Here is a 16093-nt window from a genome sequence, read left to right on the forward strand (position 1 = left end):
ACTGAAAAAGCTAGATTTTTCTGGCTTTGCAAATTAAATGAGATTGTAAATTGCACATTATAAATGATTACATTAGATTTTTAGGTGCTAGATAGAATTGAGTCATCAGTACCCTCTAGTTAGAGACACAGGGAACCCACCTGTACTGAGATAGTTGAGTTTATTATTCCTTGAAGCAATGGAGAACCACAGGTATCTTAATAAGAGGGCATCAGAAAGGACTTAGAGAATCTGACTGGATTAGGTGGTTTTAGAGAATATATAAGGAAACAAGGAATTGGATATTTTTGGGTAATTCAGCAATTAGTTATCTTTTTTAAAAAATATATTTTTCTTAGTTGTAGATGGACACAATACCGTTATTTTATTCACTTATTTTTATGTGGTGCTGAGGATGGAACCCAGTGCTTCACATGAGCTAGGCAAGTGTTCTACCACTGAGCTACAACCCCAGCCCAGCAACTGGTTGTCTTAATAGGTCTTATTTAGACAGAAGGCAGATGAGAGGGAGACTGAAACTGTAGTTGGTAAAGCAGCAGTATATGTTAGCCAGGATGTGGTGGTGTTTGGCCATTTTGTGGTTTGGAAATGTTCACATTTTGTCTGTTCAGAAGTGATTAGAGAGGGCTTAATTTTGTCTTGAATCCTCATGTCTGCAGAGTGGCCTTATTGGAAGATATTCTGTGAAGTCATGTATGTTTAACAGAACCCAAGACCAGGCCGGCTCATAGCAGCTTAGCCAATAGAACTAGCAAGCCTGGAAGTGAAGGGCTGCTTTTCTCTTTGTCTGACTGAAGAAAGCAGTTGACACTATTAATTGTTTGAAAATTAGTTAGTATTTGGCCTAAAAGTTTGAATTTTACCTGCTTTTTTGTAGTTGCAAAACCTCATAATTATACTAAATAACAATTTAATCAGTTTAACATCTAAACTTTTACCTATTTCCATTTATAAATAATTCTTCTCTCTGTTGCAGTAGAAACCATTGAAGGTTTTCAGTGTTCACCTTATCCTGAAGTTGATCGTTTTGTTCTTTCTTTGGTGAATAAAAATGACATTAAAGGAGGTAAAGCTAATCTTACTCTTTGTTAACTATTATATGATAAAGTAATAGTACCTTTAGAAACATTCTTTGCATTTTAGGAATTCGGCGTTGGAGCTACTTTTTCCCAGAAGAATTATTGGTTTATGATATTTCCAAATATCGGTGGTGTGAAAACATTGGAAGAGCCCACAAGAGTAATAATATCATGTGAGTAATATTGTTTATTAATGAGTTGTATGTACTTAATTGACAGTATATTTTTAATGTATATAACTTTTAAATAAGGTTGAGAATATAAAATTTGTTTTTTGATAAAAATATGTTGTAATTAAATATTTGTTATATTTAATGTTTTATCATATTTAATTTGAATCTTTTTTTATTACATTGCTTTTTAGCATATATCAGCTTTATTTGTACTCTATTTGATAAAATAACCCCTTAGATAGTAAAATCTTGAGAAGACTAAGGTAGAATTGAGAAGGGAAAGCAAGAAGGCAGTAGACAGGTGAACAGACACTGTGGAAAGGTGTGCCACTGCTTTACACTTGCTATTGGTTTTTGACACCTTATGGACTCTAAAATGAAATCGGGCAGATTTGAGCAAGGGGAAGCTCCTCAGTTGCTATTAAGTTGGTGGCTGAAGTGATGCTAATTTGTTCAAGACAAAGCATGATATTGAAAAGCAGTATTTGTTGAGTGCTTTCTTTGTATGCTAGGCCCTATTTTAGGAATTTTCTTTAAAATGCCCCTGGCAAAGGAAAAGAAGTATAAAGTAAAACTAGAAATAGAATTTTAAATAATATGGGATATGGTTAGAATAGGGATAAAATATCAACCCAGTAATTAGTTAAGATTTGAGAAATTTTGCTGTTTTATATCTAATTGTCAAAGCTGAGAATCCTGTGTAGTCAAGCTTATACAGCAGATGGACTAGGCAGCAGGAAATTATTTTGTTGGAAAGCTGGAAAACATGCTGAGTAGCATGATTCAGTGCTACCCTTGACAGATTTGCTTTAATTCAATTTAAAAAGCTATCAAAAACTGTATGTGCAATACTAACACAAACTTCGAAGGTATAGATCGCTCATAATCCTACAACCTAGTGAGAATTTTAGTTATCACTTTCATATATCATGATAGCCTTTTTCAATGTATATAAACTTACCCAAGTCATCATCATATACTGATCATACCAACTTGTATTGTGTCCATAATCTATTTTGCTTTTTAATTGTGAAATATACATATAAAAGCTATGTAGAGTATGTTCATTTTATTTCCTCATTTTGGTTTTCCCATGTTTTTTATTCCTGCAGTATAGTTGTACATAATAGGATTCATTGTTACCTATTCATACATGGACACAATATAACATTATAATTTGTACATATCATGCCCCAGTATTTCCCTTTCCTTTCCCTCCTCTCCCCTTGATCCTTTTCCTCTCTTCTTCTGATCTTCCTTCTATTTTCATGAGGTTCATCACCACCTCTTTTTTTTCCTCTCCAGCTTCTGCATGAGAGAAAACATGACTCTTAGCATAAGCTTAACGTAAGCAAGTTTTCTCATTTTCCTGCAAATGACATCATTTTATTCTTTATGACTGAATAAAGCTCCATTGTGTAGATATATCCACATTTTTTAATCCATTCATCTGTTTGACACCAAGTCTGATTCCATAACTTGGCTATTGTGAATTGTGCTGTTATAAACGTGGATATGCAGATATCACTGTAGAATGCTGACTTTATTTTAGGATAAATACTGCCAAGTGTATAGCTGAGTATTATGGTGGTTCCATTCTTAGCCTTTTGAGGTGTCTCCACACTGATATCCTTAGTGGTTGTACTGATTTACAATCCCACTAACTGGAAAAATGTTCCTTTTCTCCACATCCTCTCCAGAACTTATTATTGTTTATATTCTTCTTTTTTAAAAAAAATTAGTTGTTGATGGACCTTTATTTTATTCATTTATTTATATGTGGTGCTGAGAATTGAACCCAGTGCCTCACACATGCTAGGCAAGCGCTCTACCACTGAGCCACAATCCCAGCCCACTGTTTATATTCCTACTGCTATTCTGACTAGTGTGAGATGAAATCTCAGTGTAGTTTTGATTTAAATTTTTCCTAATTACTAATGATATTGAACCTTTTTTTCCTATATTTGTTGGCCATTTGTATTTCTTATTTTCAGAAGTGTCTGTTTAGTTCATTTTCCCATTTATTAATTGGGTTATGTGTTCTCTTGGTGTTAATATTCTTTATATATTCTGGAAATTAAATCTGTCAGAAGACTAGTGAGCCCATTTCCTGACATTCTTATATGTTCTTTCTTTACATTCTTAATTTCCCCTTTGCTGTACAAAAATTTTATAATTTGATGCCATCCCATTAATGAACTCTTGGCATTGTTTCCTAAACTTATAGGTCCTATTGAGAAAGTAGTTGCCAATGCCTGTATATTAGACCCTATGTTTTTTTTCCTAAGAATTGCATAGTTTCTGGTCTAATTTCTAGGTCTTTGATCCTTTCTGAGTTCACTTTTGTACAGGATAAGAGAGAAGGATCTAGTCTTATTCTTCCACATACTGGTGAGATTTGTTACTACATATTTGTACATGCACACAATACACAATATAAACATTATTTATATAATTATTATATATTATATATTATTACATATTATTTATTATTTATAACATTATTAATATAATAACACAATAATAGCACTCCCCAGCATTTTCGCCCTCCCTGCCCTCCTTCCACCTTTGGTTCCTTTCTTTTACTGATCTCCCTTTATATGTTCATTTCAAAGACTTAACAATAAAATGACCACCTGTCATATCTATCACCCACTTACAAAACAGAACTATACCAAAATTCAGAAGAACTTGGTTGGCCCAACCCCAATTTCTCCTTTTTCTTTGACTTTCAGAGCTAATAATTTTTTTCTGGATTTTATATTAACTTTTCCTTTGCTTTTATGACTTTTTCCATACATGTTTATATCCCTAAAACAATATACTGTTTTATTTTACATTGTTTTGGATTACACCCTTCCAATTGCTCTTTGGTCAGGATTTTATTTGTGAGGTCCATCCATGTTGCAGGATGTAGTTATTGTGTATTTTTCACTGTTCTATAGTATGCCTTTATATAGACGTAAATTTGCCAGTTCATCTGCTGTCTTTAAGTGGACATTTGGGTGGCTATTGTGGACATTCTTGTACATATTGCCTAATACATATGTTGCAACAGTTTCTCAAAGTATGTATCTAAAAATGGAATTGCTGTGTCATAGAATATATGTTTAATTTTACTAGATAATACATTGTTTTCTAAAATTGTTGTCCTAATTTATATTACTCTCAATGGTGTTTTAAGACTTTCTACTGTTCCATATTCTCACCAACACTTCTTCCAAATTCTTTTTTTTTTTTTTTTGTAGTGCTGGGGATTGAACCCAGGGCCTTGTGCTTGCGAGGCAAGCACTCTACCAACTGAGCCACATCCCCAGCCCCTCACTAACACTTCTGTAATGTGAGATTTAAAAAATTTGTTTTGCTAACCTGGTAGTTATAAAATAATTTTGTTTTCTGTGATTACTAATGAAGTTGAGGATTATATTATCAAATCTCCTCCCACAAATCAGAGACCTTATTTAATACCATGCTTTATTAATACCATTAGGGATACCAGGGATTATAAGGCATGGTCAAGCAGAGGAAGCTGGGACAACTGGCACTACTCTCACCTCCTTCCCGCACTGCTGCTTGAGGTTGAAACCCAAGGCAGAAGTGAGCAGTCACCACACCCAGCAGGGAGCATCGAGGTTATGAAACATCTTTTATACTCATATAGTTACATAGCATGGGTGACATTTCCAGGGAACCAGGCCTCATAAATCCCTAGATTCTAGATTTAATACCATAGTAATCCTAAAATCAAAAAGATCCTGCAAAGAACATTGTATAAATAAGGACTGTCCTTTTCGCATTTGATCTTGCATGTTTTTTCTGATATTTTCTTTTAGTTGTAAGTGAACACTCAATACCTTTTAAAAAAATTTTTTTTTAAATGTGGTGCTGAGGCTTGAACCCAGGGCCTCACGAATGCTAGGAGAGTGCTCTACCACTGAGCCACAACCGCAGCCCCAGATTTTCTTGTTTTATGGTGCCCCTAGTGTTTTAGCATTTTTTTTCACATTTGCTCCAAGGCCAAAAGGAATACCTAAGAGTTGTTTTAATTAATTAGCTACTTTCAAACAACTTGATTTTAATTATGTCCAAACAGTTTAGTTGCTGTTTGAAAAATATTTATAAATTGAAAGAAAATATTTCATTCTTAAATATTTTACTTGTTAATGGATTACATGCCCTTTGGGGCATTGCATAACCCTTTAAACCTTGGAATCTGATTGGATACCATCACCTCCTCCTGTCTTATTCCACATTGATGTTGATGCCTTTTTATCACAACCACTACCCCAAATCCCAATTCCACAAAGAAATGAAGTGCAATGTGATATTGAAGATGGAAACTCACAAGCAAATAGTTTTGGGGGTGCCTGACAAATGTCAAGAGTAACTTTCTTAGAAGAATTTAAACATACTACAGTGCTCCAGGGTATTTTAATGTACAGTTTGGAAACCACAGCATTAGACCATGTCAGAGTTTGTTACTGGAATGCTTATAAGAGATTAAAGTCATTTCTTTTTCTCTCCTGGTGCAAGTCCCTCACCACTTGCCCACCCTCTACCCCACCAATCACCATGTGGAATGTTAGCCACTGTTTCCTTCTCTGTAAAAATGGGATATTTTAAACTACTTAATCAAATTTTGGGAAATTTAATTTTTAGTAATTATAAAATTTAGGTTTTTATTTACTATTTATTTGCTTAATTGAATATTTTTATTTAGTATTTTGACTTTTACCAAAATTTTCAAAGTTACTGGTAAACATTCATAGTACCCTTAAAGCTTTAGTATGTGCTACATTTAATTTCTATTTGTCTGCCTTATTTTCTGACTCACCTTGTAGTAATTTCATTAGTTTTCAAATTTCGATGTTAATTCCTTTTATTTTTTAACTCTTTATTACTTCCTTTTATTTTATTAGGGTTTAATCTACTCTCTGTTTTCCAAGTTATTTTCTGGGTCCTTATTGAATCTTTTTTTTTTTTTTTTTTTGTTATTTGTATGTGAGCTATACATTACCAAAAACGTTTTTTAAAAATCTTGATTTATGATAGGTTGTCTGTCTATGGGTAGATTTGTTCATCCTCAGTTTTGTCAATTTTTTTTTTTTCTTTTTGCTTACGTATTTTGAAGCTATGTTATTTGGTTGATACAGGTTGAGAATTATCTTTTTTGGGGGAACTTTTGTCAATCTCTATGCCTGGAAGTCCATTTTGCGAGAATTTTAACTACCAGTTTTCTTTTGATTTATGTGCATTTTCTATTTTAAATTTTTCTTTTTTAAGTTTCACGTACATCTCTTACAAGCAGCATATAGCTGAATTTGTCACCTATACAATATGGTTATTAATACCTATTACTTTTTTTAAACAAAGGATTCTGGTTGATCTGAAAAATGAAGTTTGGTATCAAAAATGTCATGACCCTGTATGTAAAGCAGAAAACTTCAAATCTGACTGTGAGTAATTCATTTTTTCATTAACAACCAAGTAAAAATTAGATGTCTATAATAGTTTTTCTATATCTGTATAAGTTTGTCTTTCTGATTCAGGTTTTCCATTACCTGCTGAAGTCAGTCTTCTGTTTCTTCTCAAAGAGGTAAGTGCAGTTTTTCATCTATCTTACTACTAAGCACAGTGGAATTAGTGAGCAATCTCCAGGTACCTTTTTAACAGAATGTTTGGTACCTTTTTTCACTTAGGAATATAGTGTAGTGATTTTTCCAATTTTAGCACATCTGATAATTTCTATTTCATTGCTGCATAAGAAATTATATAATCAATTTATTTAACTAGTCCTAGACACTTAAGAGGTTTCTCATTTTCACTTAAAAAAAGTAAACCAAGTAGCCATCTTTGTGTTTATTTGAACAACCATGGCTGCAGGATGAATTTCTAGAAGTAGAATTGCATCAAAGGATGTATGTAGTTTTAGTTTTGATAGCTATTATGATTGCCAGAGCAACATTTAACTTTTTTTATTTCCTCAAGTGATTCACTTTCATTGTAGAAAATAATAGAAAATACAAAAAGGGGAGAAAAATCTTCCCCACTCATAATTTGACCTGATGTGAAGTTTTCGCATCCATTCTCCAGAATTTGTGTCTATACTTGTTCATATATATTTCTAAAAGTTGTAATACATATACTATTTGGTAGTTTTTTTCCCTGTAAAGTGTCACAAATGTGCTCAACAATACCTATTACCAGATTGCTCTCCATTAAATAGGAAGTCAGAGTTCCACAAAAAAACTAAACACTTTACACTGCTCATCTTTCTCGATACTGGATGTTCATCTTCTAATCCCCAGCTTAGTAGGCAAGTGACATTTCACTTTAGTTTGCATTTCTTTATTGATGAAGTTGAATTCTTCTCAGGTTTACTATTTGTATTTCTATTATAAATTGCATATATCTGTCCTTTGTCCATTTTTCTATGACATTAATGTTTTGTAAGAAATTTTATTAGGGATTGAACCTAGGGGTGCTTTACCACTGCACATCTTGAGGCTTTTTTATTTTTTGAGAGAGGGTCTCCTTGAATTGCTTAGGGTCTTGCTAAGTTGCTGAGGCTGGCTTTGAACTCTCCATCCTCCTGTCTTAACCTCCTGAGCTGCTGGGATTACAGGCATGTGCCACCATGCCCTGTTGTCATGTTGTACTTTTACCTTTTTGTTGGTCATATCTATGAGCATTTTTATACTATTATGGTTAGAATAAATTACTTGCTATGAATAAGTACTTGAGTTTATATTCTAGAAAATCTATGTTATCTAGTCAATCCTACTTAAAAAAATTATCTGAAAAAAAATTATCCTGAAAAAAACTCATACCTCCAAGTTTAAAATGGTGGACCCCTCTCTAGGAGCTGGGCATAAAAGAACCAACACTCAAATTCTCTGCTAAACTGCCAGATTTGAAAGTGTTTATAAATAAGAACTAAATTTTTAAAAATGAAATTGTGTCTCTTAGAAGGAGGAAAAATGTACCATCCTTAGTGGGAATGTTATTTTGATGACTGGTTTCAGTGGATTTTTTAAAAGTTACTTTTCTGCTTATCTGACAATGCCTCAAATATGCCAAGTTGAAGGTACTCTTGGCATGTATAGTTGTTAGCATTACTTGAACATAGCTTCTTTTGGTTATTATTTAAAATAATGAACAGTATAATGAATACTCATGTATGTATCACTTAAACATTTTCTTTCTGCTTAATCTTTTAAAAATATTCTAAATTATTAAATTATTGGTAGTTACCACTTTTCTATAACATCTCATAAATTTAAAAAGTAAAGAAAATTTATAACCTACAAATATTGCATGAAAATAAGTAATTCTCCTGGCCCAACCTTCATCTGGATTTGCCTTTGTTAACATCTGGCTGTATTTGTTTCCTCCCTCTAATATGCACATTTATTACTATTTTCGATGAATCTCAAGAATAAGTTGTAGACATAAAAACCCTTCATTTCTTAATTAAGCATGTAGATAAAGAATAAGGACATTCTTATAGCTATGGAAAAAAGTTTAAATTCAGCAAATTTAACATTACTGCAATACATTGTCTAATACACAACCCAGTCATATTTTGACAATTGTTCTAAAACTGTTCTTTGCAACAATTTTCTTCTAAAACATGTTTATAATTTTTAATGTACTTTATAAATTGGGGAAATAAGTCTGTTGTGAAGATAGCAAATGTATTTCCTAAACTGTAGCTGGACTAGCCACTTGTTATAAAATCAGATCTATCTTATTTTTTGTACTGGGGATGATTGAACTCAGGGGCACTCAACCACTGAGCCACATCCGCAGCCCTTTTTGTATCTGATTTGAGACAGGATCTCACTGAGTTGCTTAGCATCTCAATATTGCTGAGGCTGGTTTTGAATTCGTGATCCTCCTGCCTCAATTTCCCAAGCCACTGGAATTACAGGTGTGCACCATCACACCTGACTCAAATTTACCTTTGCTGTAGCCCAGTCTGTGGATATTGAAAAATATGTCAAGGAACTACAGGCAACTTAAAGTTTGGAGTTTCAAGAGTGTCTGAGCTATAGTGGCTGGGGTTGTGGCTCAGTGGTAGAGTGCTTGCCTAGCATGTGTGAGGGATTGGGTTCGATTCTCAGCACCATATATAAATAAATGAATAAAACAAAGGTCCATCAACATCTAAAAAATATTAAAACAAAGTTTCTGAGCTACAAAGGCAGCACCTTTTGAGTTAATACACTCATCCTATGACTGTACTAGAGACAGAGTTCATCTAGCATATTCATATTCATTGTACTAACTGTTGAAGAACTGGTCCTTCATCCCTTAATTCAACATAGATTGAGAGTATGGTGAAATCATCTCATAGGCCCACTAAATAACCTTTATGCTCCCATCTTTTTCCCCACTGAAATTAAGGAAGAAGAGTTTACAGAAAATGAAACTGGGCACAATGAAACCAAGAATCCTCATGATCTACCACCCAGCGGATCATCAGTAGGTGCATCTGCTGATGCTGACTGGGGTAATGGCACTGATGATGCTTACTTTTTAGAAGCTACTGAGGATGTTGAATTAGCTGAAGCTGCAGAGAACAGTCTTCTCACTTCTCACAGTAGTGTAGTGGATGAAATTCCTGATGAACTAATTATAGAGGTATTTCAAGAGTAGCTCCCTATGGACAGTGCTTACATATTCAGGCAATAATTTGCCTGAAGTCTGAGACTTGATAACAGATTTATTAAATTAGGCCTGGGAGTGTAGCTCAGTGTAGAGTATCTGCTTGCCCAGCATGAAAAAGCCCCAAGTTCAATCCCCAACTGCACACACACAAAATTATTAAATATTTTTACATTAACTGTGTTTTATCACTTTATCTTCATTTTTATTTATTAAAGTAAACCAGTTTTAGTGAAAATTAGCTTTGGTGTTTTTAAATTCAGTAGAACTCTCATTAACCAAAATTGGTCTGTTCATAATGACAATTTTAAAAGTTTATTTATAGATTAAAACTCATATGTCTGGGGCTGATTAAGATAAGGTATCAACATTTTAAAATTTATTAAGACATTAATCAGAAGACAAACTTGTTTTATTTATTCTAGTGATTAAGTCATACTTTTAAAAAATTAAAGAGTTTGAGAGGGTAAAAGACAGTAGCATGAGATGGGTTATGTAGGTAATTTTTGTAAACTGGTCTTCTCATTCCTGGCCAAGGAGCTTTCCTAATTGATGGTTGATATTTTGCAGATGGTTTTCAGCTCCCAAAAGTGTTCTTGCTTTAAATAACAGAGCTGGAAGGCTGGATGAATCATACTGTTGATGAAAGAAAATGATATAAATTCACAAATATCAAATAGTTTAATATTAGGACCAATGTCAATTTTGATAGAATTTTCCATTAGCTAGTCCTTTCATTTTTTAACCAAGATCATTAAGAAAATTCGCTTTTAATTCATTTCTGGTAATATAAAGTTATAAGGAAACTACTCTACAAATCTCAAAGTGACCTCCTTATCCAAGACGAATTAGTTGGTTCAAGGAGAACTACAGCATTGGATTAAAATAGAAAATCAAGCCTGTGACAGGTCAAGACTTGGTCTGGTCAAGTGTGCTAATCTGAGGTGGAGTCTGCTTGATCTCATGTCTATTTTAAAACACAAGAAACTGTAAGGTAGGTTTACTTTTACTGTAAGAACTGATGGAATGAGAATACCAATCCTATAACAGTTTATAATAAAAAAAAATCCAAAATATCTAGAAAAATTACTCATTGGAAGGATCAGTTAAATGTCTTAAAGGTTGCCAATTCAAATGTTCTTAACCTATTAAGTTCCAGGTTTTCAATTCTGTAAATATTTCAGTGAAACTGACATAGGTGCTTATATATATTGTATATTACATGGTTACATTATATAATTATATGTTACATAATTATATTATATATTTAAATTTTTTCCACTGCTTCGGGGTTTTTCTCTACTCCTTTACTTGCATTAAATTGTTAAAAAAGTGATATATAATAAACTTCCATTGCTTTATAGTAATGCTGTTCTTTTACTGTTTCCTTAAAGCTTATAGTACTCTAGCATGCAAAAACCCTTCATCATCTGAAGCATGGTAAAAAGTAAAAATCCAACTTACCGTTTCCTTTATGTTTGGTTCTTTCTCTTGAACAACTGAATAATCGTGATAAAGCTGTTTTAAATTTGATAAGAAATACACTGTGTTCCTAAGGGATGACTTTCTCTCCTTAAGTTCATCATATTTTGTTTGTAGTTGTGTTAGCTGTGGTTCTAACCTAGAACAAAAATAAAATTTTTTCCCAAAATAAATATATAATAAAGTATAATAGCCTACAAAGTATAAGACTGTGTATTTAGGTATACTGAATTAAGTATGAAAAACTAGGGGAGGTAGACTAGATGATTTATCTTTGGATCTGACAAAGATAAATGAAAAAAATGAAAGGAGTAGCTAATGAACTCTAGGAAAAACTCTGATCTATGATGTACAATGAATAATTAGCAAGGACACCCAAGAAGAATATGCCTTATATATGCTAAAATTCAAGTCAGTCAAGTTGAGGGAGCTATGAATTAAAATGTAAACTTAGCAACTTATAGCCTCAGGCAGGAGTGGCCAGGCATTGTAGTTTAACTGTAGACCAAAAAACTTTCCCCATCTTATCAAAATCTTATCCACTTTCCAAGGTCTAGTAAAACTAGTGGAAAAACTATCAGAGTGCCTGGATGAAAAAGGTCGATCTTGGGCCACCTGCTTCACCTCTTAATGGTTTAGTCTGTTTACCTCTATAAAATAAGGGATAATTTAGATTTCATGGACCAATAAAGAAAAAATGAGGAGGAAAGGCTGCCAATTTTTATTTTTTTCCAAAAAAAGATAGAAAAAAACAACTGTCCTCTACTATTATATTATAAAAGAAAAGTCTTCTGCTTCCAGTTGGCTTGTCCTGAGCTGCTTTACTCCACCATACTCCCCCACCACAATGTTCTGCCTCACCTGGGGCCCAGAGCAATGGAGTTTGCTACCCATGGACTGAACCTCTGAAACTGAGAGCCAAAATAACCTTTTCCTCCTCTTAAAAAGGGTTTTTTTTTTTTCTTTTTTTAAACAGTCCTTCACATTGAACGAATGCAGCACCTATGCTGACTTCTGAGTGGGCAGGGCTGTGGTCAGGAACAGTCAGTCAGCTGCCTGGCTCCCCCACTTCCTGGTTGTGTGACTGTGGCTATTACGCCCCTGTGTTTTGGGGTTTTCACATGCAAAGTTAAAAACAAGACTTACTACACTTTTTCTTACTATATGTTTTTGAAATGTACTTCAACTTCTAAAATTATATCTAGAAAAGGTACAAAAACCTCTTTAAACGTGTCTGAGTGGTCTCACATGACAAGCATAACAAAGCAGAGCCTCATTACAGAGCTCTCATAACCACCTTCACAGGATGATGACTAATGGGTTTGTAGAAAGTGCCCTACCACAGAGGAAGCTATTAAGTGTTACTATCGTTACTATATTACCTTTAATTTTCTCATTTGGGCCTGGGCCAATGAAAACTTTATTATGGGCCAGCACCTGTCCCGAGACAAAATTTAGAAACCAATGGACTAGATAATCAATTTCTCCCTTTATTAAATTCTTAGGGCAGTCTCTTCTTTAAAACTCAGTAATTACTTGAAATGGAAATAGAGCAAATTATGTTATATGCATTTATTAATATGTCAAAATAAAACCCACAATTATGTAAGACAGTAGAACATTAGCAAAAACAAAATAAAAAAAAATCTTAGTACTTACTTACACATCTTTCCTGATAATATCACATTCCTTCTCAAGCTGTGTGTGTTTTGCAGTGCTGAGGATCAAACCCAGGGCCTTGCTCATACTAGGAAAGCAATCTACCTTTCAAGGGCTAAGGCTACATCCCCAGCCCTCTCTATTTTAAAACTCCTTAAAAGCAGAGAGCATAGCTGATCCAGCTTTACTCAAGTCTTCAGCTCACACAGAAGTCCTGGCTTCAGAATAGCAGCAGAAAATGTGTAGTCCTGTCTTCCTAACCAGCCTGAGGGGACTGCCCGGCCTGCAAAGCCTGTGAGGTTCTTCTGGCCGAACAATTGGGAATATGGATTTACATGAGTGCCACTCCAGGGTATACATCTCCATGGTAACAAACAGCACTTAATGTACGTCAGCCGCTATGAAGCACTGTTCTATAGATTACTCAATTCCCATAATACTCTGAGGTATAGGTGGTATTCTTATGCCCACATACAAAAGATGGAACTGAGGCACTGGGAAGTTAAGTAACTTGTCCAACATTGCACAGCCAGTAAATGGCACAAACTGGATTCAAACTCCAGTAGTCTAATTCTAGAGTCTATGCATTAAATCTCTTAAGGAGGCTGCCTCAGACCAGAGCTGAGAGATGTTGGGAGACAGATCAGTGCTGAGTTCTTTGCTAAAGGGTTCTGCAACTAGGCAGCATAAACTGCCTTCTTTGACCATCCAAGCTCGAAATAACCTAGGGCTTTTAATATGACACAGCAGCAAATATCACTCCATCAAATGACACACTGTGCTGTCCTTTTAAGTGAGTTCTCAAACAGGATTTTGATCTTACCGAAGAAGTTCATCCTGGACTTCAATCAGACGCTGCCTTTTCCTATCAGTATCAGAAGTCATCTGAGGAATACAATAATTTGTTAAATTAATGTAAACACTTAAACACTGCCACATTGTGTCAGGTACTAGAAGTACAGAGGGAAATGAGGGACTAGGTATGGCCTAGTGGATAGTTTTTAGATCACTGGGGGTGTGTCCTTGAGACTGTAGGACCCCAGTCCCTTGCTTGCTCTCTTATACTCCCTGGCTCATGATGTTAGGAAGTTTTGCTCTGCCACACACTCTCACCACTATGTGCTGACTTGCCACAGGCCCCAAACTAACAGGCCAACTAGTCATGAACTGGAACCTCTAAAACTATGAGACAAAATTAAACTTTAAGTTTATTATCTTAGGTATTTCATTATAGTGATAGAAGGATGACTAACATGGATCCCCAGTCCTTAGCTTGCATAACATTACTTTAACCCAATCAACCACAAGATCAACTAAATTTAAGACTGACTTAAAAGATCAAAAATTTTATACAAATTCTAAAAAACTCAAAGTCTTATCTTTACTTAACTCTACATTTGTCAGGACTGTTTGACTGTATAATTCAAATCATTAGTGATTTACCTTAGCATTCTTCCTTTTCAGATTTTTCAACATCTGGTCTTCTTTAAGCTATACAAAACAAAAAATAAACAGATGAATTTTTTCCAAAATTAAATGTTATAGAGTGTTATGGTTTAGATATGAGGTGTTCCCCCAAACCTCTGTTTAATACAGGAATATTCAAAGGGAAAATGATGAGATTTTGAGAATGGTCCATCCTAGTTTGAATGACTGGATGGTGACTGTAGGCAGATGGGGTGTGGTTGGAAGAGGTAGGTCACTGTGGGGGTACCCTGGAAGGGTTCATCTTCCCTGCAGCCCCTTGCCCTCGCCTTTCTCTCTGCTACTTTGCTCCCATGAAGGGAGCAGCTTCCCTCTGCCCTGCACTTCTCCTGTGATGTTCTGCCTCACTTGGGCTCAGAGCAGTGGAGTCAGCCATGAATGAACTAAGATCTCTGAAACCATGAGCCCCACATAAACTTTCCCTCCTCTAAGTTGTCAAGTATTTTGGTCACAGCAACACAAAACTGAATCAAACACTTAGTTTCATATATATCACAATTTTAAAACAGCACATAAAATATGGGTAGTTCTAATGCATTATTATCCTATGACAATAAATGCAAACTTTTTTAGACAACAATGTGCCGTCCTAGCATTAAAAAAATTTAGAGCAACAAATTCATGTCAGTGAGCTTACCATTCTGATGAGTTCTTCTTTAATATTAAAATAAAATTTGTTGATGGCTTCTTTACAAATTTTAGATTCTACTCTTTGTCTGTAAAGGAGTCAAAAGAAAAAAAAAATCAAACTAGGTATAAAATATTTTGAAAGGTGTGCTTCATTTGCTTAGTGCATATACACAATTTGACATACACCACTGTACATATCCAAGATGGCAATATACAACCTGTAGCTCTTTCTCAGACTTAAAAAACAAAACTGGAAACATGTCTCAGCAGGAAGTTTTTTTACCTCCTAAACTTTCTGGTATGGGTCGTACCTGGCATTGGCCAAGTCCATAGGTGATATCAAGTAATGTAGAAATCCTTTCACCCAATCCTAGTTTTTTCCTACTACCTGATCTAATGATTAGTAGAACTAATTCCCTCCCTCCTTCGCTGACAGCAACTGGGCAGCCACAAGTTAGCTACCAGTGCTTCAGAGACTACAGAGCTAACCCAAAGAAAGTGGTTCAGGCCCTTACCACCACGGAGAAGAGATCTGGTGGCCAGGCCCTTGTTCCCCAGTTGGGTACACTCTTGACTGGAAAGCAAATTCACTGTGACTGTGTAGCAGCAGCAGACACTCTGCTAGGTCTCTGGCCCCTTAATTACTTATCTTCTTATTGTTGGGTTTTAAGAAGTTCTTAGTATATTTTGGAGAATAGTCCTTATCAGACATCTTTCACAAATATCTTCTGTTGCTTTTCATTCTTGGAATTGTCTTGCATGGAGAAGAAAAAAATTAATGTTATTGAGATTCTGCTTATCAATTCTTTCTTTCATGGATTGTGCTTTTGGTATTATCAAGTCATTGTCAAATCCAAGGTCACTGTTGTTTTTCCTCCTGTTATCTTCTAGTTTTATGGTTTTGCATTTTACATT

General features: G+C 34.6%; 2 protein-coding genes and 1 non-coding gene across 10 annotated transcripts in view; 1 reads left to right on the forward strand and 2 right to left on the reverse strand.

The window, feature by feature from the left end:
* The window catches only part of Primpol (primase and DNA directed polymerase), a 34885-nt gene extending 23255 nt beyond the window's left edge, over nt 1-11630 (forward strand). For 6 of the 7 annotated variants that reach the window (XM_047551716.1, XM_047551719.1, XM_047551721.1 and 3 more), the window contains 5 exons: nt 977-1066; nt 1144-1252; nt 6626-6708; nt 6802-6848; nt 9662-11304. In XM_047551716.1, coding sequence (XP_047407672.1) covers nt 977-1066; nt 1144-1252; nt 6626-6708; nt 6802-6848; nt 9662-9913 — 581 coding nt within the window. In that variant the 3' untranslated portion in view covers nt 9914-11304. Of the gene's footprint in view, nt 1-976; nt 1067-1143; nt 1253-6625; nt 6709-6801; nt 6849-9661 lie in introns of all 7 variants that reach the window. The other variant, XM_047551717.1, reaches the window with a different exon arrangement.
* Nucleotides 4495-4568, reverse strand: Trnaa-cgc (transfer RNA alanine (anticodon CGC)). Its single transcript has one exon. It is a non-coding gene; the product is annotated as a tRNA-Ala (tRNA).
* Nucleotides 10213-16093, reverse strand: part of Cenpu (centromere protein U) — a 35972-nt gene continuing 30091 nt past the window's right edge. For both annotated transcript variants that reach the window (XM_047551725.1, XM_047551724.1), the window contains exons 9-13: nt 15186-15264; nt 14507-14554; nt 13887-13948; nt 11387-11543; nt 10213-10558 (exon numbers count right to left, since the gene is read on the reverse strand). In XM_047551725.1, the coding sequence (XP_047407681.1) occupies nt 10445-10558; nt 11387-11543; nt 13887-13948; nt 14507-14554; nt 15186-15264 (460 nt within the window). In that variant the 3' untranslated portion in view covers nt 10213-10444. The remainder of the gene's footprint in view (nt 10559-11386; nt 11544-13886; nt 13949-14506; nt 14555-15185; nt 15265-16093) is intronic.

The sequence above is a fragment of the Sciurus carolinensis genome, chromosome 4 (assembly GCF_902686445.1).
Source record: "Sciurus carolinensis chromosome 4, mSciCar1.2, whole genome shotgun sequence".
Lineage (NCBI taxonomy): Eukaryota > Metazoa > Chordata > Mammalia > Rodentia > Sciuridae > Sciurus > Sciurus carolinensis.